Source organism: Rutidosis leptorrhynchoides, chromosome 5 (genome assembly GCF_046630445.1).
Source record: "Rutidosis leptorrhynchoides isolate AG116_Rl617_1_P2 chromosome 5, CSIRO_AGI_Rlap_v1, whole genome shotgun sequence".
In the NCBI taxonomy this organism is placed as follows: Eukaryota; Viridiplantae; Streptophyta; class Magnoliopsida; order Asterales; family Asteraceae; genus Rutidosis; species Rutidosis leptorrhynchoides.
In genome coordinates this window covers 405,071,806-405,097,500 of record NC_092337.1, presented here as the reverse complement: position 1 = coordinate 405,097,500, position 25,695 = coordinate 405,071,806, and the positions used below count along the sequence as shown (strand labels likewise).

Genomic DNA, 25,695 nt, shown 5'->3' with positions numbered 1-25,695 from the left:
ATAAAGATTCTTCAGAAGGTGTTGGATTCAAAGACCGACGTGTATTCCATGCCTAAAAAATCAAGGTGTATAAGATTTATTGAACATGTACATTCATGAAAAACAATTAAACAACCACTAATAAGAAAAGAAGTTAGATAAGACACTACCATGGTCCACCGTTTGAAGGTGTCGTAAGTACCAAACTGCAAGCCAGCATAAGGAACAATCTCAACTAGTGTAGGCGATAGTCCAGCATACAACCCACGAAAACCACGAGTGTTCACAATGTCTACAAATGCAGACCTCATATTCGGATATATCTACATAGATAAGATACAGTTGAAAGGGACGTATAAATAAGAAATTTATTATATGGTATAAGTTTTGTAACTGCAAAGATTCAACCAGTTTAATGTAATGAAAACATTTAGGCTTTGGCAGCTGGTAATCAAGTAGGTAAGAAAAACACAAAAAGAAAGAGAAGAAACATGAACGAAAAATAAAGCAAATACTACGGCAACTAGATCCAGAGGTAAGTTTGCTTCTGGAAAGATTAGGCCCATCAAACCAATTTAATAAACCCAACATTCTAACAAACCCAACAATAGGTCAGGCCCAAAACTACACTTATAATTCCTATAGACCATTACCTAATAAGCCTAACACAACTAAGCACACAACATACCAACGTTTACCTGCTACTCCTACTACCAAATATCTATCTAAAGCCGATGCCTATCCTGAAGATTTGACTGATGAGGGTGAAATCCACCTAAGTGATCCTCAAGAAGTACATGTTACGTAAGGAGAATGTCAAGTCATGGAATTTTGTGGTAAACCAAACCTGAATACAATTAAATTGTTGAGAGAATTAAATGGTTTACCGACATTGATACTTGTTGATAGTGGTGTATCCCAAGTTCCAATTGTTAGATAATCCCTTGGTGAGGTTCATGGGTTTGCTTTCTTTTCAAATATGGATTAGAAATCGAGGTTTAATCAAATGTCTGTTTGCAAATCCAATGTATAAAAAACAACTTTTTGAATTCATGATGGACATTACAAGTTAATTATCATGCCATTTGTATTGACAATTACCCCAACTACATTTCCAGCTGGTTGTAAACTTCAACTTTCCGATTCAACCAACATTCATTCAATAATTCACGATTTATTCCTCAAACAAGCTGTTAGAACTGGTGCTAATAAAATCAGTCTTCCTCTTAGCATGGAAACTGAGTTTATTGATCCCAACATGGAGAACTATTTAGCAACTTATACAATCCTAAAAGATGGAAAGCAAGTTCGACAATGGCTTATCGCATGGCAATTGGATTCTATGAAACACACCACTTGGGCAAATTCCTCCAATAACAGCGCCAACATTCATATCTCAGGCTTGAGGACAAGCCTCATCTTCATGACGTCGGTATTGATAGAAAATAGCCTAAAGGCCAAGCCTGATAATGATAGATTACAATCCAAGGCCTACCCCAATAGAAAGTCTATATATTAATGCTAGTGAGGTAGGGTTAGACATTCAGAGAATTATGTGTGTGTTTTTGTATCGGCTCATGAGAAAGCTTGGGCAGGAAGTAAGCTTTGAGCTTCTTCTCTGAATTAGGCAGGAAGATTCCATGTAATGTTTCTTCTCTGATTTATCTTTGTTCTTGTGGTTTTTCATCTATTAAAGTATTAATCAATCAAGTATTACAATTCATATCAACATCAGTTATTACTGCAAGATGAATGTAAAAGGAAAAGATTTTCCTTGTTCGGGTTACCGGGGGAGGGAGAGTACTTTAACTCGGATGTATTCAGCCTAACCGGGTTATCCCGTGACCGTTTCCGACCCTTTCTAAGGCCACCCTAAAATACGCTGCTCATGAGGATTGAACCTGAGGCCTCTTGTATATATACTAGATAATGAACACTTGTGTGTTTATGTCTCGCGTGCAGACTCTTAAATTATATCAGCTTGGGATTTGAGCATGTTCATTGAGTCAAAAAGAAATGTAACAACGTATGAAGATTCAAAATCAGCTTTGTAACTGTTTGCAATTCAACAATTTTATGCCCGTACCTTTGGCTCCCCTTGCGAAGCTAAAATGGTTCGTAGTAAATCAAACGGATAGGATCCAACTGTAGCGGCACACCCAGCTACAGCACCACTCAAGAAGGACAGATATGGACTTAAATGAATGTGATCTTCTGCAAGACAAAGGAAAAACCATATTTGAAAGGTGTGAGGAAAAAAAAGTATGTAAAATTTTTAAGAACATATAATATTAACTTTCCAAATTTTATGTCCCATTAGTCAAATGAACTTCTTGACATTTCTTTCACTCTTTCTACAAGCCACTCCATTAATGCAATCAAAATTCGACATATAATCCAAGAGAAAAGGATATTGTATGATCATTTTATAAGAAGTCGTAGCACAAAAATTTCATTGAGTAATAACATTTGAAGTGAACAAAATACACATGTGTGTCGTAATAAGAATATTCAGACAGCCAGTATGTAAAATCCAATTACATCATCAGTATACAATTGTCTACATCTCACCTCCCACATACCCCGCCAATGACCAGATTAGATATTGTTGTTGTAAAAAACCAAAATTTTACATTAGTATTCGAGCATCATTTGAATAAATAGAGACATGTAGTGTTCACTAACATACATGGTGAAATGATTGAGCTAGAATTAATGTTGTGTACAAATCACTGAATATGAACTCCCAAGAATATCCAATATGACTAACAGTTGATAGATCATATTATTGAGTGCCATGACATGTATATCTAATGCTCGGTATATAGCAAACAGAGTCACAGACCTGATTTGGAGGAACCAGAAGCAAAAGTCTTCACTTTGTGCAGTACCATGAACTGTATAGCAGTGTATGGCATGACCATGAGAAGTGCTGGGACATTACCACGCCAAAAGCCCTGCAAAAACATACTGTGTTATAAGCAAGTAAGAAAAAAAATATGGATACAAATGCGGACTCCATTCAGATTAAAGAATATTAAAGTGCATAAGTTGTGGCCTTTGAAAAACAAAATGAAGTCGGGTCAAATAAGGAGCATAAGCTGTGGTCTGCGTTTACACACCAATTGCAGTACACCAAACTTTCTACAAGCAACATAAATTTAAACTATAGATCGTGCAGCCAAGCATGATAAATCTTGGACTGCAACTTGTCTTATCAATTTATCATCGCATGGGGCCCGAAACAAAAATCGGCAATATGCAAAGGCAAACTGATAAATGGAAGGCTTCGTCCTCTTAGTATGCACATAGAGAGTGAATAGTACTTATTCATATTAACTAGAAGTACAAATAACTACAAAACATAAAACAAAAGTATTGAAATCAACTAAAGGAATCTGTAAAACTAGATGTTGACTAGTGTGAAATGTGTGATCGATACAAAAGAATCTGAAAGATGTAAGATATTTGGAGCCTCCTAAAGGTAATACACATTGTTGTAAAAGTCCTTCGACTAGGCCGACCAGTCCCCGACTAGTTGGGTATTTGCAGTAGTCCGACTTCGCCGATTTATTCGGTCAAATTTGTCAAAAGTCCAATTAAGTCGGTAAAGCCAAATTTGACAGTTCAAAGATTTATTCAAAACCTGAGTTCCTTGCAAGAGGTCTCAAGTTCGAATCCCGTCTAGGACGAATATTTTGTGGTGGCCATGGAAGGGTAGGAAACGGCCAGTAAGTGATCCTGTTGGGCTGCGTACATCAGAGCATAGAGTATAGGGTCGGATTACTCGCCCTCCCGGGTAGCCCGAACAAGGAAAAACTTCTACCTTTAAAGTCATATTCATTCAGTCAAAATTGGTCAAAGTAGGTCACATACAGTCAAGGTCAAAGTTGGTCAATATCCGATTAGTACCTGACTAGTCTCGGACTTGGCCGATTAATGCTCACATGGCCCCAGCCGACTAGTCCCTATCGACTTTTACAACCTTGATGATGCAAAGCTCCCCATAAATACACACCTCCATAAATCCAAAACAATAACCCATGAACACAACATAAGATACGAAGACCATATCCCCAATTCCTTCTCATATTCAGTTGGCGGCAGAAAATAGATTCTCAATACACCATACACAACCTCTCTAATCCCTTACCGGTTAGTACAACCAAATAGATTGGATATAAACATGCCCATAGCTAACTAAAAAGCAACCTAATTCACTTAACATCAAAGCCCTAAAAGATTAAATGTAAACAAAAGCATACCGAAAGGCCTTCCTCTCTAAATATATCTTTTGATGCTTGAACCATTCCGGTATATTTTGAGGCACCATACACATTCTTGCTGAGCAACGCAAACGAAGTAGTTGGTTCTAGTTGAACCTATCAATATAACCAACATAAATATAATAAACGTTATTGGTTCAACGTGATAACATAATCAGCCACACCATATTTTTATGCATATAATCAATCATCAAAACTGATACTGCCCACAATTGCTAGTAACAAAACCAGGAATAGTGTGATACAGTCTAAACCCAAAATCTACTACCACAAATAACTTATACAGCTAATTAATATTAAACTTCAAGTTCATATGCAAAGTAATACTTCTACAAGTAGCCAAGAAACAATTAAGCAGAAGATGAAAAAGTTAACCTGAAACCGGATCTTAATAACGTCTAAAGGTGATGTAACAGTGCGCGATATAGCTCCCGAAATCGAACCGGCTGTTGCATCAATGAGCGCCCTTTTAAGCTGCCCTGGCTCTTCCATCTCCCTAAATACTACCACCAACACCACACCTTATGCTAAAAACCTAATAATAACATCACATAAATAAATAATTGTAATAATTATTTAACATAACAATAACAATAACAATAACAATAAGCACAAATTGGCAATATATTCATATTGACATGCTTAACCGATAACATTAGGGCAAACATACAACACACATACACCAATTTATATAAGCAGGAGGTTTATAATGACGCCGATTTAAAGTTAATTTCAGGTATTGATTGAATATAAGTTAAAAAAAGATGGAAGTTCGGAATACCAGGAGATGAAGAGCAAAGGCGCCGCCATTAATGAATGAAGTCGGTCGGAATTTTATATTGCCGCCTACGCCGGTAAAATGCGAAACGGCGGCAATTGGGGTTGACGCTTTTTTTTCTTTTTTCTTTTTATTGTTTTGGGTTTTTTGAGAGAGAAAGGAAAAAGAAGTCCGAATTGGTGGTCTTTGCGTGGTTACCGGAAATCTGTCTCTATAATTTTACGTATTTATATTCGTTTCGAATCACGGTTCGGTTTTAGAAATTCTTTGGGGGCGTTTGGCATTAGGGAATAGGTACACTTAATATTTAGGGGTTGTTAGAAAACATTATATTATATTACGATATATCCACCACTATTTTTGATACATCCACCATCACAGTGCATTGTTTACATGTACTGTACAACTATGTAATGCATATTTTTTGGTGATTCATGCAATGCATATTCCTTTTTCAATTTCGACAAACTTAACTCCCTAACTTTTATTAAAATACAAATCGAACTCCCACTTTATACGTAAATTTTTTTCAAATTTCACAAACTTAACCCATTAACTTTTATTAAAATACAAATCGAACCCCCACTTTACTAACTTTTTTTTTTAAAAATAAAACCCGAACGCTAAAAGAGGCAACTTTCACAAAAGGAACAACCCTTCAATGTTATGTCGAAAAAAATTCTTTTTTACAAAATAGATCAAGACTTTTTTTTAACTCGCATTCAAAACGGAGCTCCCGGCGTGAAGCGAGGGCTCCACAACTAGTTAACCTCTATAACTAAATATTACATTATTATAATTATAGTTGATGTCTATCTTACTATTTTTATTTCTTCTAAAAAAATTATCACCTACAAAAAATAATCACAAAAATCCTTTAAATTTCAATTATTGGATAGATACAAATAATTATAGCAGTTAGTTAATATTTTAAGCAATCTTAAATTAAAAATAATTCATCAACTGAAAGGTAAAATAGACAATCAATTCGTATATCTTAAATCTAAAATGAAAATTAAACCAGACAATTATTGTGGAACGGAGAGTAATTAAATATATTTAGATATTCAAAACATATTTTTTTGACAAAAAAAATAAATATTGAAAAGATTATATTTGACAAAAGTTTAAAAATTATATTATTATTCAGAATATTTGAATTTACTTTGTGTTTAAAATTTAGTTAAGGATTTGAACTAGCTATAAGCAGAAAGTTCGTATGAAGTAATTAATTTTGGTTGAAGATAATCATCAAGACTTTTGACTATTTGTGTATTCTGTTTGAAGTGATTGGAGATTTATTTTTAGATAAGATTGTTGTTGTGTAAAATATATATATATATATATATGGATATAAAAAAAATGAGTATGTTGATAATAACTTCACCAATGTCCTCTAATTAAGAGTTTAGAAGCAGGAGTTGTCGATAAAAATATGTGGCTTGAGATTTTATGACTTCTCATGTATGCATTAGGGCAAACAACAGTGGCGGTGTAACGACCCGAAAATTTCCAACCAAATTTAAATCCTAAACTCTATATGTTTCCGACACGATAAGCAAAAACCTTAATGTTGAGTCTAGAAAGTCTGAAATCTTTATTTGGATGATTAGTTACCCTTTTGACCAAGTCTGACGATTCACGAACAATTAAATTCAAATAGATATATATATATATATATATATATATATATATATATATATATATATATATATATATATATATATATATATATATATATATATAAATATTATAATATAAGTAAGTTATAAATAATATATATATAAGAAATTTATAATATTTCATTCTATACAAATAGTTACTACGTATGTGGTAAAATTATTATGTTATATTATAAAAAAAAATTATTATTATTAAATATTAGCATTATTATTATTGTTTATTCAACTTTGATTTTTGTCATTATCATTAATATTATTAGTATTATTAATAATATTTATTATTATTAGTATTATTTTTATCAATTAAATGATTATTATTTTTATTATTATTATTAGTATCTTTATTAATATTAATAATATTATCAATATTATTATTAATATAATTATTAATTATTAATATTAAATAAATCTAAATAAAAAAAAAATGGATGTCGATATGTATACTGACAAAACATCCGATGGCTAAACTTCTGGCACTGTTTAATGTTTGAAATTTGTGTAACACTGTGTTTGATTTGTTTCTTCTTTTCACTGACACAGAAATAGATATATATTCGTATATAGTATTCTCTATCTCCCTTATATATATTACATAGGAAATGAGAAAACCCACATGTATACTTGATCAACACTTGATCACAAAACAACCACATCCTCATCATCATCTCTTATGTTTCTTAAACCATCGACACCGCCACCTCCACCTCTTCTATCACACCCGTTGGACACCGAAGTCACCAAGAACCCCAACCCACAACCACCATCTAATCACCTCGATCACCACCATGTAAACCATAACCAGGAACCATCACCTTAACCATTATCTTCATCTTTTTCCCTCTCTAAACAACTCTCCTTTTTCTCTTTTATTTCCGAACATGAGCAACACAACAATCATTAACAAACCACTAAAACCGTTACCTTCATAAACCCACTTTGTAATTTCATCCAAGAATCAATAATATAAACCTCATATTCGATCACCATCTTCATTAAGATCTGTATCACCATTCACTAGAAACTTTCGTGACCGGTTGCTGTACCCTCACGATCGAGTTCCATCATCATCATCTTCAAACCATCATTCTTATACTAATAAACGAATCCTCGATAACTACTATTTCCCCGTTTCTGTTTAACCACCACAACCCGTCATAAAAACCGCCACACCCAATTTCCTCTCACTACTACTATTAGTTGTTTCTGTTTACCGTTTCTATAAACCGATGCAACCCATCATTCAATTATATTGGTGACTGTTTGTTTAACCATTCCCACAAACGTAACCTGCTGCAACCCGTGTTCCGTTTTCCTCTTCCTGGTTCTATAAAATAAGGATCCCAATAAGTTATTACAAGTTGCTGTGCCACGTTTGTTTCTGTTTAATCAATTACGGAGGTGATTATTATTATACTAATGTCAATGGAATAATTAAATGATGATGCTTGATGGTATAGTTTCCAACGAACCCCACTAGGCACCTCTTGTGGACATAATTCAAAATGCAAAGTTGGATCCAATGATGCTATAAAAAAAAATACGATGGGGTCGGCTAGGGGGATATTTCCTCTTGGATTCTATTTTCTTCCCGTACATAAACTTTCCTATATTTTGGTGTTGGGTCAAAGCTTCTAGTTAGGCCGATGCTTTCCTTTTGGACCGAGACCCATCGCAATCCTTGTTTCAATTAAGACTATGATGATGATGATAAAACTATAAAGCATACGATGATGATGTGTTGATGTTAATAAACAATGATGATAATGAAAAATATGATGATCGTGATTAGGATTACGATATGATATGATGATTTTGAAGTGTATAATAATAATACGTTACATAATATTGATGATGACAGTAAACGACGAGTAATATATTTATGGACCGTAATAATGATCAGAAAAACTAAATTGGACGAGTGGTATGGGTGTTTGTTATATGAATGTGAGGTCGCGGGTTTGAGTCTTGACAAGAGCAATTTTATTTTTGGAGCTTACTCTTAAGGTAGTAATTTATAACAATTATTATTATTTTCGTTATTAGTATTAGAAAAAAAAAATATATTATTATTATTATTATTATTATTATTGAAATGATTTTTATATAGAAACATTATTAGTTTTAATATTATTATTATTAATTTACAATAATATTAAAAACTATCATTATTATTATCATTACTATTTTAATTATCATTATTATTTTAATTATCATTTTAATTATTATTATTATAACAAATAAACATTAAACTTATATTGCACATATCAACACTATTTTTTTTATAAATTTTATAAATAACAAATTATTGATAAATTACTAAGATTCATATTAAGATATTTACTTATATAAATAATAATCAAATTAAATACATATAACATATAAACTAAGATATGATATATATAAATCTGTTCGATTACAAATATATGTTTTAATACATATATGAATGTTATAGGTTCGTGAATCGAAGGCCAACCTTATAAGTTACCAATGGTGTTATATGTATTTTTACTACAAAATACATTAGGTGAGTATATAGTCCCTTTTAAACTCTAAATATTTTTGGGCTGAGAATACATGCGCTATTTTTATAAATGATTTATGTTATGGACACAAGTGACTAAAATTACGTTCTACATGGGTTTGAATCAAAAATCCCCTAGCTTGGTAACTTTAACTATTGGTTTATGAACTGGTAGGCGCGAATCCTAAAGATAGATCTATCGGGTTTTACACCCCCACCCAGATGTTGTTCTAGTCACTACTAAACTAGAAGAACGGGTGTTTAGTACTTCGAGGTTAACGGAACGCACTTGATTCGGTGCACATATTATTATAACTCAGGGGTACACACTCTTGTTAAGGCTAGTTACCGGGTGCCCACTGCTTGGAATGCTTTTCATACACTTGCGAGTGTATTATGTTTATAAACTTTAAATCTTGTGGTCCATAGTTATAACGCTGCTAGCATCAAACCTATATATCTCACCAACTTTATGTTGACTTTTTAAAGCATGTTATTCTCAGGTACGAATTAAGTCTTCCGCTGTGCATTTGCTCACTTTAAAGACATTACTTGGAGTCGATCACCGCAATGGAACCAAATGTCGATGACTTCGTCCAGGGGGATAAGGACGGGTCGCTACAGATGGTATCAGAGCGGTGGTCTTAGCGAACCAGGCATTGCATTAGTGTGTCTGACTAGTAGTTGTTAGGATACATTAGTGAGTCTGGACTTTGACCGTGTCTGCATGACAAAAAGTTTTGCTAATCATTCCTAGTCGGAAACTATCTGCTTATCATCTTTAGGAATTGTCTGCTTAAGTCTAGACACGTCTTATTGCATTTACTGCATTGATAGTGTATAGACAAATTCATATCCTAGCGTATCTATTACGGTAAACTTTGCCTAATATTTTCCGTAAATTTCTCCGTGATTTAAGGAATCCTGGTACTATATATATTTATGCATATTATGCATTGAGTATACCATCCAACTCTCATTGCTCTCACTAAGCTTTTCATACCAAAAATCTTTCTGTGATCGCGTACGATGGCCTCCACGAATCGACAAAGTTCCTCTGACTCCGAAGATAGTGTGACGGGAGCGCATCAACCGATCAACTACCGAGATTTCTTTAGAAAGTGGGGATGGGTTCGCGAAATACTTACTCTATGGAGAAATGAAGAAGGTACTCCATATCATGAGCCGAATCTACCGCCTAATGTCGGAGTACTCGACCCGCTCACCGGCGAACCTGTTCGCAATACTGTTTATACCCTCGTTGCAAGAATTTTTTGTCTTGAGGCTACCATTAACGGAACTAGAGAAGATATCCAACCTCCATCTCACACTAATAGCCGGCCAGGGTTAGTAGAAGAAGTCAACGAACTTCGCGCTCGAGTAGTAGTTTTGGAGAATATGGTGCAAAACTTAACAGCTCCAGCAACATCATTGGCACCAACATCAACACCAGTACCACCAACAACCCAAGTTTCAACATCACCTGCCTCAACATCTCATTTTGTACCTCGAGCCTAATCATCGTTGTACGTATCCGTTCATTCCAGAATAACCATTTCTATTCAAATTTCATATTTGGATTTTTACCTATCAGAATCCAACAAGTGGCATAACGAAGAAAACATTGGACAAAAATAAAAAGTATTAGAAACAAACGAATTAATTAAATGAAATTGTGATAGGATTTCACGCTAACTGTTCCGGCTAACTGTTCCCAGCTAACTGATTAACATTTACATTATCGCAATTTACATTCTCGCACTTTACATTCTCACAATTTTATTTATCGTTATTTAATTTCTGTTATTTATTTTACGCACTTTATTTATCGTCATTCTGTTATTTACGCATTTTAAATAACGGGACACGTATACAAGGTTTCGACCTATCATATCGACCCATCTATATATATATTTCGGAACAACCGCAGACACTCTATATGTGAAGGTGGGAGTTGGCTATACAGGGTTGGAGTTGATTCCAATATATATATATGGTTTGAGTTGTGATTGACACTGAGACCGGTACACGGGTCACGATACGTATTAATTAATTCAAATGGTATATATTTAATTTATATATGAATTTATTGGACCATTGGATAATCGGACTGTTGGACTGCTAACTTTGGACAATTAAAATGAATTAAAATGTTGATTATAACATATGAAACTAAACAATTCTTCAAGTTTGCCACTTGATTTTATCTCAAACCTCATTCGTATCTTGACGGTTACAATTCGCATTCAAATCTTTTCATGATTCTTGAAAACACTTCGATCGAGAAGTTGAACCAGCCGCATCTCGTCTACGGAAGAAAGATTTATGCATACATTATGCACCTGAAAAACTTTCGAAACCAAAATTTTAGTTAAAACGTATCCGCGTCGAATTCCTTATCATTTATTAGTAAAAACAACCTCACAATTCTTTTTCAAGAAGCTAATTTTGTCACAGCTCCACTTCGACTTCGCAGTGAGACTACTCCTATTATAAACTCGATATTTATACCTTGTCCTTTCGCTGTCATTACCAAAGAGCCTTTTATATATCACAATATCATCAGCAGATGTACCAGCAACTTGTTATTTCTTTGGCGAAATTCACAATCAGTATTTTGAAGATCTCGTAGAAATTCTCCCAGTTATACCAAAAACGTCTATCCCTAAGAGATACATATTTTGAACGTGAAGTTTCCGAAAAAACACCCTGGACTATGAAGTAGTTCTTGAAATGCTGATGAAGCAGCAAAAACTGTAAACGACTTTAACGGTCAAAAGTTTGATGATAAAGTACAGTGTATTGGTAAAGCTCCGAAAAAGAAGGTTGAGGACTGGAAAAAGGTTTGAGCAAAGTATGAAGGAGGCTGTGAACAAACCGTGAAAACAGAACCTGTCTTCAAAGGATCCAAATAATCCAGTGCCTGCTGAAACCGTTAGTAAGAACTCTACTCCTTATTCTAAACTTTTCAAGACGATATTCTTCATCATCATCTTATCTTAGATATTATAAGATATCTTCATACCTTTCGTTATACATATTCTCCATATTTCTGGAGATATTCTCACAACTATTCCTATCTGCGATCATTCAACTCTTCATAACATCTGCGTTACAATATAAAAGAAACTGTGTTAGTTTCTAAATTCCGAAACCTCAAAGTTTAAAATATGAATGTTTGGAAGTAGTGTTGGGAACTGATGCATGAATTAGTATAATATAATGAAATTTGATCAACTTCATTATATTACATTAAGTTATGTTGAGTTCCTAAGGAAGCATGATGATTCACAGTACAGTCATCATGTGCCATGTTACACGGCTCTTACATTCTATCCAATTACGAAACAGGAACATATCATAGTTCTATCTGCCTGGACATTCTGGTAATTTGACAAATTAAAATCGTGCCATTACCATTTCTTTCTAAAAGCATTAGCTATGTTCATTCCAAATTTCATAACTATTAATTCCGGACCCTTGCTCGCTTGACTCAAGGACGGGAAGAAGAAACGAAGGGAGTAGTTTTATAGTGAAATATCCGACAAAGAAATCGAAACAGATTACCGCATTAAATCAAAGGAGATCCTGCTTTCTAAATCACCGAAGAACCAAATCTTATTACGTAAGATTTTCTTTAATTCCATAAATTTCGGAAATCAATTCTAATCACGTCATTGGTTAAAACAATTTCATATTTACTCATTTCACTCTTTTGTGATAGCTTTACTCGTGCGCTTATCATGACTTAATCGTTTTATCTAATATCTCTCGATAATAATAAAACTTCATTATCACCTCATAATCGTCATGAAAACATTCCTACTGTTATTATGACAACCTCTACCAAATTTCGGGGACGAAATTTCTTTAACGGGTGGGTACTGTAAAGACCCGGAAATTTCCAACCAAATTTAAATCCTAAACTCTATATGTTTCCGACACGATAAGCAAAAACCTTAATGTTGAGTCTAGAAAGTCTGAAATCTTTATTTGGATGATTAGTTACCCTTTTGACCAAGTCTGACGATTCACGAACAATTAAATTCAAATAGATATATATATATATATATATATATATATATATATATATATATATATATATATATATATATATATATATATATATATATATATATATATATATATATATATATATATAAATATTATAATATAAGTAAGTTATAAATAATATATATATAAGAAATTTATAATATTTCATTCTATACAAATAGTTACTACGTATGTGGTAAAATTATTATGTTATATTATAAAAAAAATTATTATTATTAAATATTAGCATTATTATTATTGTTTATTCAACTTTGATTTTTGTCATTATCATTAATATTATTAGTATTATTAATAATATTTATTATTATTAGTATTATTTTTATCAATTAAATGATTATTATTTTTATTATTATTATTAGTATCTTTATTAATATTAATAATATTATCAATATTATTATTAATATAATTATTAATTATTAATATTAAATAAATCTAAAAAAAAAAAAATGGATGTCGATATGTATACTGACAAAACATCCGATGGCTAAACTTCTGGCACTGTTTAATGTTTGAAATTTGTGTAACACTGTGTTTGATTTGTTTCTTCTTTTCACTGACACAGAAATAGATATATATTCGTATATAGTATTCTCTATCTCCCTTATATATATTACATAGGAAATGAGAAAACCCACATGTATACTTGATCAACACTTGATCACAAAACAACCACATCCTCATCATCATCTCTTATGTTTCTTAAACCATCGACACCGCCACCTCCACCTCTTCTATCACACCCGTTGGACACCGAAGTCACCAAGAACCCCAACCCACAACCACCATCTAATCACCTCGATCACCACCATGTAAACCATAACCAGGAACCATCACCTTAACCATTATCTTCATCTTTTTCCCTCTCTAAACAACTCTCCTTTTTCTCTTTTATTTCCGAACATGAGCAACACAACAATCATTAACAAACCACTAAAACCGTTACCTTCATAAACCCACTTTGTAATTTCATCCAAGAATCAATAATATAAACCTCATATTCGATCACCATCTTCATTAAGATCTGTATCACCATTCACTAGAAACTTTCGTGACCGGTTGCTGTACCCTCACGATCGAGTTCCATCATCATCATCTTCAAACCATCATTCTTATACTAATAAACGAATCCTCGATAACTACTATTTCCCCGTTTCTGTTTAACCACCACAACCCGTCATAAAAACCGCCACACCCAATTTCCTCTCACTACTACTATTAGTTGTTTCTGTTTACCGTTTCTATAAACCGATGCAATCCATCATTCAATTATATTGGTGACTGTTTGTTTAACCATTCCCACAAACGTAACCTGCTGCAACCCGTGTTCCATTTTCCTCTTCCTGGTTCTATAAAATAAGGATCCCAATAAGTTATTACAAGTTGCTGTGCCACGTTTGTTTCTGTTTAATCAATTACGGAGGTGATTATTATTATACTAATGTCAATGGAATAATTAAATGATGATGCTTGATGGTATAGTTTCCAACGAACCCCACTAGGCACCTCTTGTGGACATAATTCAAAATGCAAAGTTGGATCCAATGATGCTATAAAAAAAAATACGATGGGGTCGGCTAGGGGGATATTTCCTCTTGGATTCTATTTTCTTCCCGTACATAAACTTTCCTATATTTTGGTGTTGGGTTAAAGCTTCTAGTTGGGCCGATGCTTTCCTTTTGGACCGAGACCCATCGCAATCCTTGTTTCAATTAAGACTATGATGATGATGATAAAACTATAAAGCATACGATGATGATGTGTTGATGTTAATAAACAATGATGATAATGAAAAATATGATGATCGTGATTAGGATTACGATATGATATGATGATTTTGAAGTGTATAATAATAATACGTTACATAATATTGATGATGACAGTAAACGACGAGTAATATATTTATGGACCGTAATAATGATCAGAAAAACTAAATTGGACGAGTGGTATGGGTGTTTGTTATATGAATGTGAGGTCGCGGGTTTGAGTCTTGACAAGAGCAATTTTATTTTTGGAGCTTACTCTTAAGGTAGTAATTTATAACAATTATTATTATTTTCGTTATTAGTATTAGGAAAAAAAAAATATATTATTATTATTATTATTATTATTGAAATGATTTTTATATAGAAACATTATTAGTTTTAATATTATTATTATTAATTTACAATAATATTAAAAACTATCATTATTATTATCATTACTATTTTAATTATCATTATTATTTTAATTATCATTTTAATTATTATTATTATAACAAATAAACATTAAACTTATATTGCACATATCAACACTATTTTTTTTATAAATTTTATAAATAACAAATTATTGATAAATTACTAAGATTCATATTAAGATATTTACTTATATAAATAATAATCAAATTAAATACATATAACATATAAACTAAGATATGATATATATAAATCTGTTCGATTACAAATATATGTTTTAATACATATATGAATGTTATAGGTTCGTGAATCGAAGGCCAACCTTATAAGTTACCAATGGTGTTATATGTATTTTTACTACAAAATACATTAGGTGAGTATATAGTCCCTTTTAAACTCTAAATATTTTTGGGCTGAGAATACATGCGCTATTTTTATAAATGATTTACGTTATGGACACAAGTGACTAAAATTACGTTCTACATGGGTTTGAATCAAAAATCCCCTAGCTTGGTAACTTTAACTATTGGTTTATGAACTGGTAGGCGCGAATCCTAAAGATAGATCTATCGGGTTTTACACCCCCACCCAGATGTTGTTCTAGTCACTAATAAACTAGAAGAACGGGTGTTTAGTACTTCGAGGTTAACGGAACGCACTTGATTCGGTGCACATATTATTATAACTCAGGGGTACACACTCTTGTTAAGGCTAGTTACCGGGTGCCCACTGCTTGGAATGCTTTTCATACACTTGCGAGTGTATTATGTTTATAAACTTTAAATCTTGTGGTCCATAGTTATAACGCTGCTAGCATCAAACCTATATATCTCACCAACTTTATGTTGACTTTTTAAAGCATGTTATTCTCAAGTACGAATTAAGTCTTCCGCTGTGCATTTGCTCACTTTAAAGACATTACTTGGAGTCGATCACCGCAATGGAACCAAATGTCGATGACTTCGTCCAGGGGGATAAGGACGGGTCGCTACAGGCGGAGCCACCTTATAAACTATAGTGGCACGTGCCACCAGTCACCGGTCGGATGCGTTGTCTAACGAGTGTTCCCGTGAGTTAAAATGAGGTTAAAACCGTGTGCCTTCTAACTAGTGCACCCAGTGATGGCGCTGACACTAGGCAGTGTGAGTGATGACATGGTGCACCAAAATACGAGAAGCATCAGATTAGGGGAGCTTTATATGTTTTATGTATTTTTATCATAAGATGTTGGAGAAATAGAATAAAAAAAAACTGATCAAAAATAGCGGATGGACTTGAATTCATGAGTAGGTGAAAGTCTGAGAGAGATGACTAATATGTCATATCAGCCCCTTGACTAAGTATTAAGTTTACAAACTAGCCCTCAACTTGTTTACATTTTTCAAAATCTTCCGTATATAACTTTAAATATTGACCTTTGACACTTCAAGATTAAACATACTATATAAACAATCTTAAAAATTAGAGTTTCTAAAAACTCCTGAATTATGATGTATTGAGTAACTTGTATCTATAAATATATATATATATATATATATATATATATATATATATGATAGATTAATACAAGTTTTTTATGATGCAATTAATAATCGTTATTTGATTTTAGGGTTAAAGCCAAAAATAGGCTACAAACTTGCACAAATGTACCGATGTCGCCACAAACCCATTTTCGTCCTACTGTCGCCCACATTTTTTATAAGTTAGTAATTATATTGTATCTCGAAGGTATATTTTCGTCGTTTGTGACTTTAACTTCTTCTTTTAATGACCAGCGGTGTAATGAAATTATATACACGTTTACTTTGTGCACCCAGTAACTTGGAACTCTGGCTTCGCCACTGGCAAACAATATACACAAGAAGAGACAAAAAATGAGGATGTTGATAATAACTTCACCTACTTAATTGATAACATCCTTTTCAATGCTACCACATAAAATGGAGAATGTATATTCAATATAAATAAGATTTTTGCAAAACTATCTTTAAGAATTATAGTTAACGAGTTTAAATAGTTATTCTACAATTAAATAATTGTCACTATAAAATTACTAATTAATCGATCTTCTTTCATGATAATTGTAGGCATAGGCTTCGAGTGATTATTCATCTAAGCTATAGCAAGTTCATAAAAAGTATTTTAGGTTTAAATGCAATAGTTGTGAACTTTTTATCCATAATAATCAAATGGGCATCAGTCACAGGATGAAAAAAGATTCAAGTGTTAAGGTTTTTCCAACTCGGTTGGTTATTACAAAAAGAGAAAGGGAAAATATATGCAAATTGTGTTTGGAAAAAAGTTCAAAATCACAAACATTACTACACTTGATAATGTTAGAAAAGTATGGCATCCATTGCAAATATGGAAGACAATCTCTTATGGATGTCTACATAAGAATTAGGTGTATTATGTGACGGACAACTTGTATATCATATGGTCAAAATCAATGGCGGAATCAGGATTTTTTTCACTGGGCGTGAATTTTTTTTTTAAAACCGTAAAAAAAATTTGGACAAGATATGGAAGTTTTGGGATAAAAAATAGAGGTTTTTAGGCAAAATTTGAAGGTTTGTGAGCAAAATTTGAAGGTTTTGAGACAAAATTTTGTAGATTTTTTAGCAAAATGTAAAGGTTTTGATGGGAAAAAAAATCACCCGGGGTAAAGTCGAAAAATTCAAAAAAATTCTACTAAAATTTCAAAATCGACTAGGGGCGGGGCGCCCCCCCTTGTCCCCACTTAAGATCGCTCCTGGTCAAAACTGGTATGATCTCGTTCACTTGATTCAAATGTATGCCGTTAATTTCGTATGGCAAAAGAGAAATGGAAGGATTTTCAAGAAGAAAATGCGGACATGTGATCAGCTTGTTGAGGTTATTTTTTCTTCGATTCGGTTAAAGTTGATATCTATACGATGGAAGGATACCGATGAGGTGCAGGTGTTGAAATCCATTTGGCACTTTAATTGATATGTTTTGTTAAGTTTTTGGTCTTTTTTTTCTTCGAAAAGCAAGTGAATTATATTAGGAACGAAGAGCCCAATTGTAACATCCCGCGTTTTTCCGTTAAATTTAATTTTAACACCGTCTTTTTTTTTTTAAAACATAATCTTTCGTATTTAAATTAATAGTTTCCGTGAGTAACGTTCATTATATTCCCGCTATTTAATTTTGACATCACCCGTTTACTCGAGCGTTTTAAAAATATTCGATCGGTTAAATCCCGCACCCGCTTTGAAACTCGAGGGACCGGAGTTGCCAAATGGGCAAACTAGTTGACTAGGTCAACTAGTCAACCCATTTTTCCACCATTCATTCATTCCATCATCTCCCTCATCTCTTTTCTCTCCATCTCAAGAACACACACATAAACCCATTCCATTCATTCATCATCTAAATTCAATCTTGGAAGCTCACAACAAATCCGACTACATATTCTTGATCCTCTCATCATCCTCTACGATTTGATACTAACTTCATTGATTTTGGGTAACATTTCTAAAACTCTAGATTTCTCTAAATTCGTGTTTTTGACTTGAAATGGTGTTAGTTAGTGTCTATGGCTCGTGTATAACATGAATATATGTTTTGTTTGCTCGATTCGTTGTTTTGAGTAACTAGTTTGAACATTTGAAATGGGTGTGCTAAATCTTTGATTTTGGATGAGTTAATGTTGTTAAATTGTTAAAGTTCATGTTTTAATTGTGTTACTAGTATCACTAGCTTCGTTTTGATGCGTAGGTTGATTAAGGAAACTTCAAAAACATGAATATTGATTTTTGCGAATTTTGGTTAGGGTTTGATAGACTTAAAACGAGCTTTTGATGTTTCGAATGCCATGAAATGTTATTAGTAAGTGTTTAGTTGTAATGTATGCTTCATTACCTTCAAAACGGCATATCGTATGTGTAAATTGGATTCCCGAATCATAAAATACGTTTTACGAACTTGAAACTTTGAAAATAAACCTTTCTTGATAAATTGACGAGTTTTCGGTTATTGTAAATGATGTTTTTGATTAATGATATGTGGTTAGTTGTATTCCTCGTCAAAATACCTTTTCGACGATATAAGATACATGTTTTGGTTGTTTGCGGATCATAAATGGTGAATGTTTGATGTTTGGTTCGTGCATACTTTGAAAAACTGACCAGAAATCTCTGCCCAGATGGTGGCGCGGCGCGCCCCATCCCCGCGCGGCGCGCGGATTGGCCTGGCCAGATTCTGCTTTGTTTGGCGCATTTCACGCGAAATGTTTGACTAGCTATCGACCTCCGATTCACATGAAACTTGTTTTAATATACTTGTATATGAATAACTAGCATAGAAAAATAGTTCGGGACCCGACCCGAACGCGTTGACTTTTTCGTTGACTTTGACCAAGTTTGACTTTTAGTCAAACTTAACCAAACTTTTATACAATCATTCTAACATGCTTTTATACTTGTTTCTTGTATGAAACTTGACAACGTGATTCACATGCTATACTTAATCGAGTCGTAACGAGCCATAGGACTAATTGAACACATTTCACCCGACTTTGTGTCGTAACCGGTTAATTGATATAACTTACTTGTTTAGGTCAAGGCTAAGCAACTTTCATGCACACGTTTACTTGTTGAAGTACCTTTATACTCGTGCACTCGAGGTGAGATCATAGTCCCACCTTTTCAACAACTTTTTATACTTTTAAATTGTGGGCTGAGAAACATATACTTTGTTACATTTTGTACTACTTACTTTTATACTTTGAACACAAGTACAAGGAAAACAAACATTCCACAGCGAGTTAGAACAAAAATCCTCAATTCGATTATCATTAGTTACACTTGCAGGGTGTAAGCGAGAACTTATATTGTGTGGCCATACGGGTTTGACAAACCCTCATTACGGACGGTTCGCTACCGTCTACGGATGAAATATATTTTCGAGAAACAGTGTATGTTCTAACACTATTGTGATGGGGTTCTATGGAAGGAAACGTTAAGTCTTGATAATTGGGTGCTCGCGAACAATACTTTTGGAATGCAAACGATTATGATAATCAACGTTATGGGAATACTAAATCTTGTGGTTCAAAAACAACGTTTATTACAAACACCTATGATTTCACCAACGTTTTTCGTTGACAGTTTTCTATATGTTTCTCAGGTTCATACTTGGCTATTTGATACATGCTTCCGCGTACACTCATACTTGCTTGGGGTCAAGCATACATGCATACACTCTGATTATTTGCTTGGAGTCAAGATACACACATACATACGCTAGTGATAGCACTTTTGGATTCAAACTTTTGTTTACATACTTACGCTATTTATAGCAACTGTGTTTTTAAACTAATTATGTCGCAAGTTATTTCATTTATACTTTATGACTTTTGTAAACTTAGACTTGTTGTCGAACGGTTTTGTAAACTAAACTTGCAAGTCTTGTACCTTTCAAATGAATGCGACATAATTTTGGTCAAACGAGTCTCATATAGGGACTACGACCACGCAACGGGACCTAAGTTAACGGCGCCGTCAATAACGGTTTTGGTCGGGTCCTTACACCAATTAGGGGGGCTTAAACCCTTTACAACGACTCGATAAAATTATAACATGAACACGAAAGAATATGTCTAAGAAACAAGAAGACGTCTAAAAAAGAAAACTATAAGTTGAGGAGTGAGCAACTACTTTAATTCATCTGTTAGACAAGACTCGACCATGGATCCGAGATCCAACCTAGCCAATCTATCTTCCGATTTCTAATCCGACTCGAAATCCACTCAAAAGATTTAAGTTGTATTTCCATCAAGCTCGTAGGTCCATTCCAACTTGAGTTACAGAACACCTTTTGATTGTGATTCTTCCATAACAAGTAAGCACATATCCACTCGATAGCTTGCCAAATACTCGACCATAAGTGGTTTAAGGGACGATTACAAATACCGCGAAGAGCTTCATTTGTACTTAGGTTTGTAAAAGTACCCAAACCCCACCATTTATAAACTCGATTACAAATTTCCATTACTTGCCGACAAAAAATTAGCGAATGATCAATTGTTTCCACGTCATCATAGTACGGAATCCAAGTCAATACCTCGTTTGTCAAGTTCGGTACGAACCGGTATCCGCTTTTTTAATATCCTCCATACGAAGATTGAGACCTTAATTGGTACCAAATTATTTTTTGTTAAGTTTTGAGTTTTTATGGTTGTTTTTCAGTTGTTGGATTTTTTTTTTTTCCAGCGTTGTTTTGGTTGTAGCTTTGGAGTGATGTCCTATTGCTTTTCTTTGTTCCTCATTGTATGTTTCCTTCTGTTTTAATATATTTATCGGGTACAACTTTTAAAAAAAAAAAAAAATGTATGCCGTGAATTTTGAGATTGTTGGTTGACTTTAGTACTCTTTTTAAGCTTGAATGATTATGCACTATCAAGATCATGCCTATGACATATATTTTTCTACTTAGCATTGTACGTAGTATAACTTAACAGTTAGATAATTGTGATGAATTTAAAATTAATTTAAAATAATAATAAATTAATAAATACACTTAATTTATCAATTTCCAAAAAAAAGAAAAAAATACAATCACCTCCTTTTGCTCTTAAGAGTTGACCAAAAGTCAAGTTACATTCCACTTTCACTTGCAATAAAATAAAATAACAGCAACAATGACCAAAACTGACCACCCAAAACATGGCTATGGCTATGGTTACTCTGTGTTCACCTCCTTCTGCTATCTATCATAAACGTACTTTTAGTTACAGCAAATTCAATTTTTCTAGGGTTTCTATTTCATCATTCACACAAATCAAAAAACACACAAAACTTCCCTATGAAATCAAGTGTCAGGCAGCAGGAGACGATAGTTTATTAGAACCAGCTAAGGTTTATCAAGGTGTTTATGGTCCATGGTCCGTCGATTCAGCCGATATCCGTGAGGTATTCGCTACTAATCGCTAAACTTTATATTACGGTTTTCGTGATTATTGATTGTTTATTAGGTCGATAATCTCGTTTAATTTTTTTAACGGCTAACGAGTTTGTATGCGTTAACTTATGCTTATTTAGAATCACAAGCTCAAGTTAGTAAACTCGTAAGCTGTTGAATATGAGTTTATCAAGGATCAAAATAGAACAATTTAAAAATATTTTTTAAGGATGGTTATTAGAACAGATATGATCCAATTAAGAATTTATTTATGAGCATCCATTATGCTACACTAAAATTGAATTTTTCATTTTAGCGATCCTCCTAATACAGTAATACTTTAAGATTATGACACAATGGTCATTCAGTTATTCTCTCTTAAACCATGGATGCTTTTAAAGAAGCTCGGTCATTATGATCTGAATGACTCAAATGTTCTGAGTGAGTTATTTTAATGCCAATAAGCTATTTGATAATTATTATGAATGAACAATGTGAATGATATAAAAATACCTTGTTAACCTTTTGTGTTAGTGAAAAAACATTATAATTCTTTAATAAGTGTTCTTGATATAAATTAAAGAGGATATATTACATAAAAATTAGGTGCTTAATGGTTAAGAGAGTATTTCAACTCTGAATGGTTCAAAACTTCAGCATCATGTGTCATTCAGATGCCAAAAACGAACGCTCTAAATTTTGAATGGTTCAACATTCAGCGCTGAACCATTCAATTAAGAGGCAACTGTGATTCTTAATCTTTTTATGTGTCAATACGTAATTGAGTAGGATGATTGTTAGAATGTAATGTTACTATGATAGATAATCACTCTTTGCTACACATAGTTGAGACGTTGGAATACGAATCTGCTAATCTTGTATACTATGAGGACATTTGGGATTGTGTTTTTATCCCATTTTTCATTTGTTTTATAAAGAATATATGTCTCAGCCTATTTTATCAAAATTGCATTTTCACTCTAACAAAACAGAGATAATCCTTTTTTTGCCAAATTTTTCTAATTATTTAGCATTTTTCTAACATAATAATTAGATCTCATCAAAACACAATCCCAAATACCCCCTATATGTGTAGATACTAAGTGTTATTACTCTTAAGACATTTCAGATTTCATGTAAAATTAGGTTAAGCCAAACATGTATTAACATTTTATTATCGTTGCAGGTAATTTCATACAGATCAGGATTAGTAACAGCTGCAACATCATTTGTTCTTGCTTCATCAACTGCTTTCCTGCCTGATGATTTCTTCTTAACTAATTTATTAAAACAACATATAGATATATTGTATACAGTTGGTGCTGGTGGATTAGGGTTATCATTGGTTTTGATTCATATTTATGTAACTGAGATTAAAAGGACACTTCAAGCACTATGGGCTCTTGGTGTTATTGGATCAATTGCGACCAATATATGTTTAGCTCAACCTGCTGACGAGAGTCTGGTCCAATATGTTGTCGATCATCCGGTTGCTGTTTGGTTCGTTGGGCCATTGTTTGCAGCGTTAACTGGGCTTGTTTTTAAAGAAGGTTATATTTTTATTTGTTAAACGAAGTAAGTGAAAGATACTAATCGTTATCAGATTGTTTAATTTTTGTTGATTTATGTTGAAAACAGGACTTTGTTATGGCAAATTGGAAGCTGGTATTTTGACATTTATCATTCCTTCAGTTCTTCTCGGGCACCTGGTACATAAACTTGGATCCTTTTGTTGATATTTGATTAACCAAAGTTAAACGTTTGGTTAACGAGAAATGAAATCTGTAACTATAGTTATTGTTCATTTTCTGTACCAGAGTGGCTTAATGGACGATGGAGTAAAAGTCGGTCTCCTTGGTGTATGGATGGCACTTTTTACGATATTTGCTGCAAGAAAGTTCACTCAGCCTATCAAGGTGAATAAATGTTGACGATATTTGCACATGATATTTGTGATTAAAAAACGAACTGTATTTCTGATTATATTGATATGTTTGTGCAGGATGATATTGGAGACAAATCTGTGTTTATATTTAAAGCTTTACCTGAAAAAGAAAAGGAAGCTTTGATACAAAAACTTGAGCAAGAAAAGTTTGGAGAATTGTAAATGATCAAGGGACAGCAGACTAAAAGAAAATTTCGTTGTAGCTAGATCTATTTTAAAATTATATTTTTTTATCTTTTTTGGGTGATACGTGTATCTACTTTGTGATATAAAATCCTAAGTCAAAAAACAGAACATTCATGGCACCTCAGTTTTGTTTCTGCGTATAAACCTGTATGTGTGTACTAGCCTAAATGTTGGTATAAAAGTCTTAAGGTTGATGATAAGTTTTAAAAAAAAATAGTTATTTGCATATTTTGTTCCACCATTTGTGAAGGTAGAATCTGCAATAGCAAGATGAAAACAAGATGTAATTCTACACTAACTTTCTGTATGGCAAACAGACGGTAGTTGTAAGAAGATGGATTACATAGTACCTTTTGCAATACCTAACTAATTTAGTCTTAATATTTAATTATCGCACTTGATCACTAAGTGCAACCTAATATTTCTTCTTCTGAAAATGCCTAAACGGCTAAACCATGCCAAATGACAAATTTTGGAACATAAATGCAAAAGAAGCGATGGAATAGGTATTTCAGTCCAAAACACATTCTTACAAAGTTAATTTATCCTTTCGAACCATTTAGCATCATAATGAACGATCCAGGTTATGTTTGTATAAAACTGATCAAATGGGCGACTAAAAAATGTAATTAGGATGAAAACATGTTCAACATGTCAAACAAGTTGAAAGTCACCCAAATGTATAACCAGTCATTCACACATGCATTTTGTGTTTTTTAACTTTTTATTTGTCAATAATACAACAACAACAACAATACTCAATCCCACAGATGTAGGGTATGGGGAAGGTGGAGTGTAGACAATCATTCCTCGAACCCTAGATTAGAAGGAAGTCACTACTCCACCCGCGAGTATAGAACCCGCGACTAGATAAGATCGTCCCTCCCTCTACTCGAGAACCAAGAGATTGCTTCCTAAAGGACATCCGGCCAGGAATGCTCATCAAAATAAGATAGTGTGGGCATACGTACCTGTAAGAGTTATGTGCGCCTAGGAAGATGCAACCATACAAAGTAGCCATAAAACCAAACACATATAGCAGAAATGCACAACAGTATGACAGACAGCATGAAAGACATAATGCGCAGTAATATGTAGTTTCAAGTAGGCATGCAAATAAACAAAAAACACAGTCACACACCACCCACA

The 25,695-nt window shown here is 33.3% G+C and overlaps 2 protein-coding genes across 2 annotated transcripts in view; one reads left to right on the top strand and one right to left on the bottom strand.

Annotated features, from left to right (window-relative positions):
* Nucleotides 1–5,216, bottom strand: part of LOC139847828 (mitochondrial thiamine diphosphate carrier 2-like) — a 5,775-nt gene extending 559 nt beyond the window's left edge. Inside the window, exons 1-7 of the mRNA XM_071837554.1 lie at nt 5,047–5,216; nt 4,641–4,800; nt 4,245–4,361; nt 2,825–2,936; nt 2,066–2,193; nt 150–302; nt 1–52 (exon numbers count right to left, since the gene is read on the bottom strand). The exon at nt 1–52 is cut by the window's left edge and continues 92 nt beyond it. Of these exons, the coding sequence (XP_071693655.1) occupies nt 1–52; nt 150–302; nt 2,066–2,193; nt 2,825–2,936; nt 4,245–4,361; nt 4,641–4,757 (679 nt within the window). The 5' untranslated portion in view covers nt 4,758–4,800; nt 5,047–5,216. The remainder of the gene's footprint in view (nt 53–149; nt 303–2,065; nt 2,194–2,824; nt 2,937–4,244; nt 4,362–4,640; nt 4,801–5,046) is intronic.
* Nucleotides 5,217–22,147: 16,931 nt separating this feature from the next.
* LOC139848213 (uncharacterized) lies at nt 22,148–24,746 on the top strand. The gene is made up of 5 exons (XM_071837943.1): nt 22,148–22,426; nt 23,602–23,965; nt 24,054–24,124; nt 24,233–24,331; nt 24,418–24,746. The coding sequence occupies exons 1-5, from the start codon at nt 22,181–22,183 to the stop codon at nt 24,520–24,522; spliced, it is 885 nt and encodes a 294-aa protein (XP_071694044.1). The 5' UTR covers nt 22,148–22,180; the 3' UTR covers nt 24,523–24,746.
* The last annotated feature ends 949 nt before the right edge of the window (nt 24,747–25,695 follow it).

What these genes read in the sequence shown, in the direction of transcription:
- LOC139848213 (XM_071837943.1), top strand. Translation starts at nt 22,181, where the DNA reads ATGGCTATGGCTATGGTTACTCTGTGTTCACCTCCTTCTGCTATCTAT. An exon ending in CAGTTCTTCTCGGGCACCTG is followed by an intron (nt 24,125 to 24,232) that starts GTACATAAACTT and finishes TTTCTGTACCAG; the next exon opens with AGTGGCTTAATGGACGATGG. An exon ending in AGTTCACTCAGCCTATCAAG is followed by an intron (nt 24,332 to 24,417) that starts GTGAATAAATGT and finishes ATGTTTGTGCAG; the next exon opens with GATGATATTGGAGACAAATC.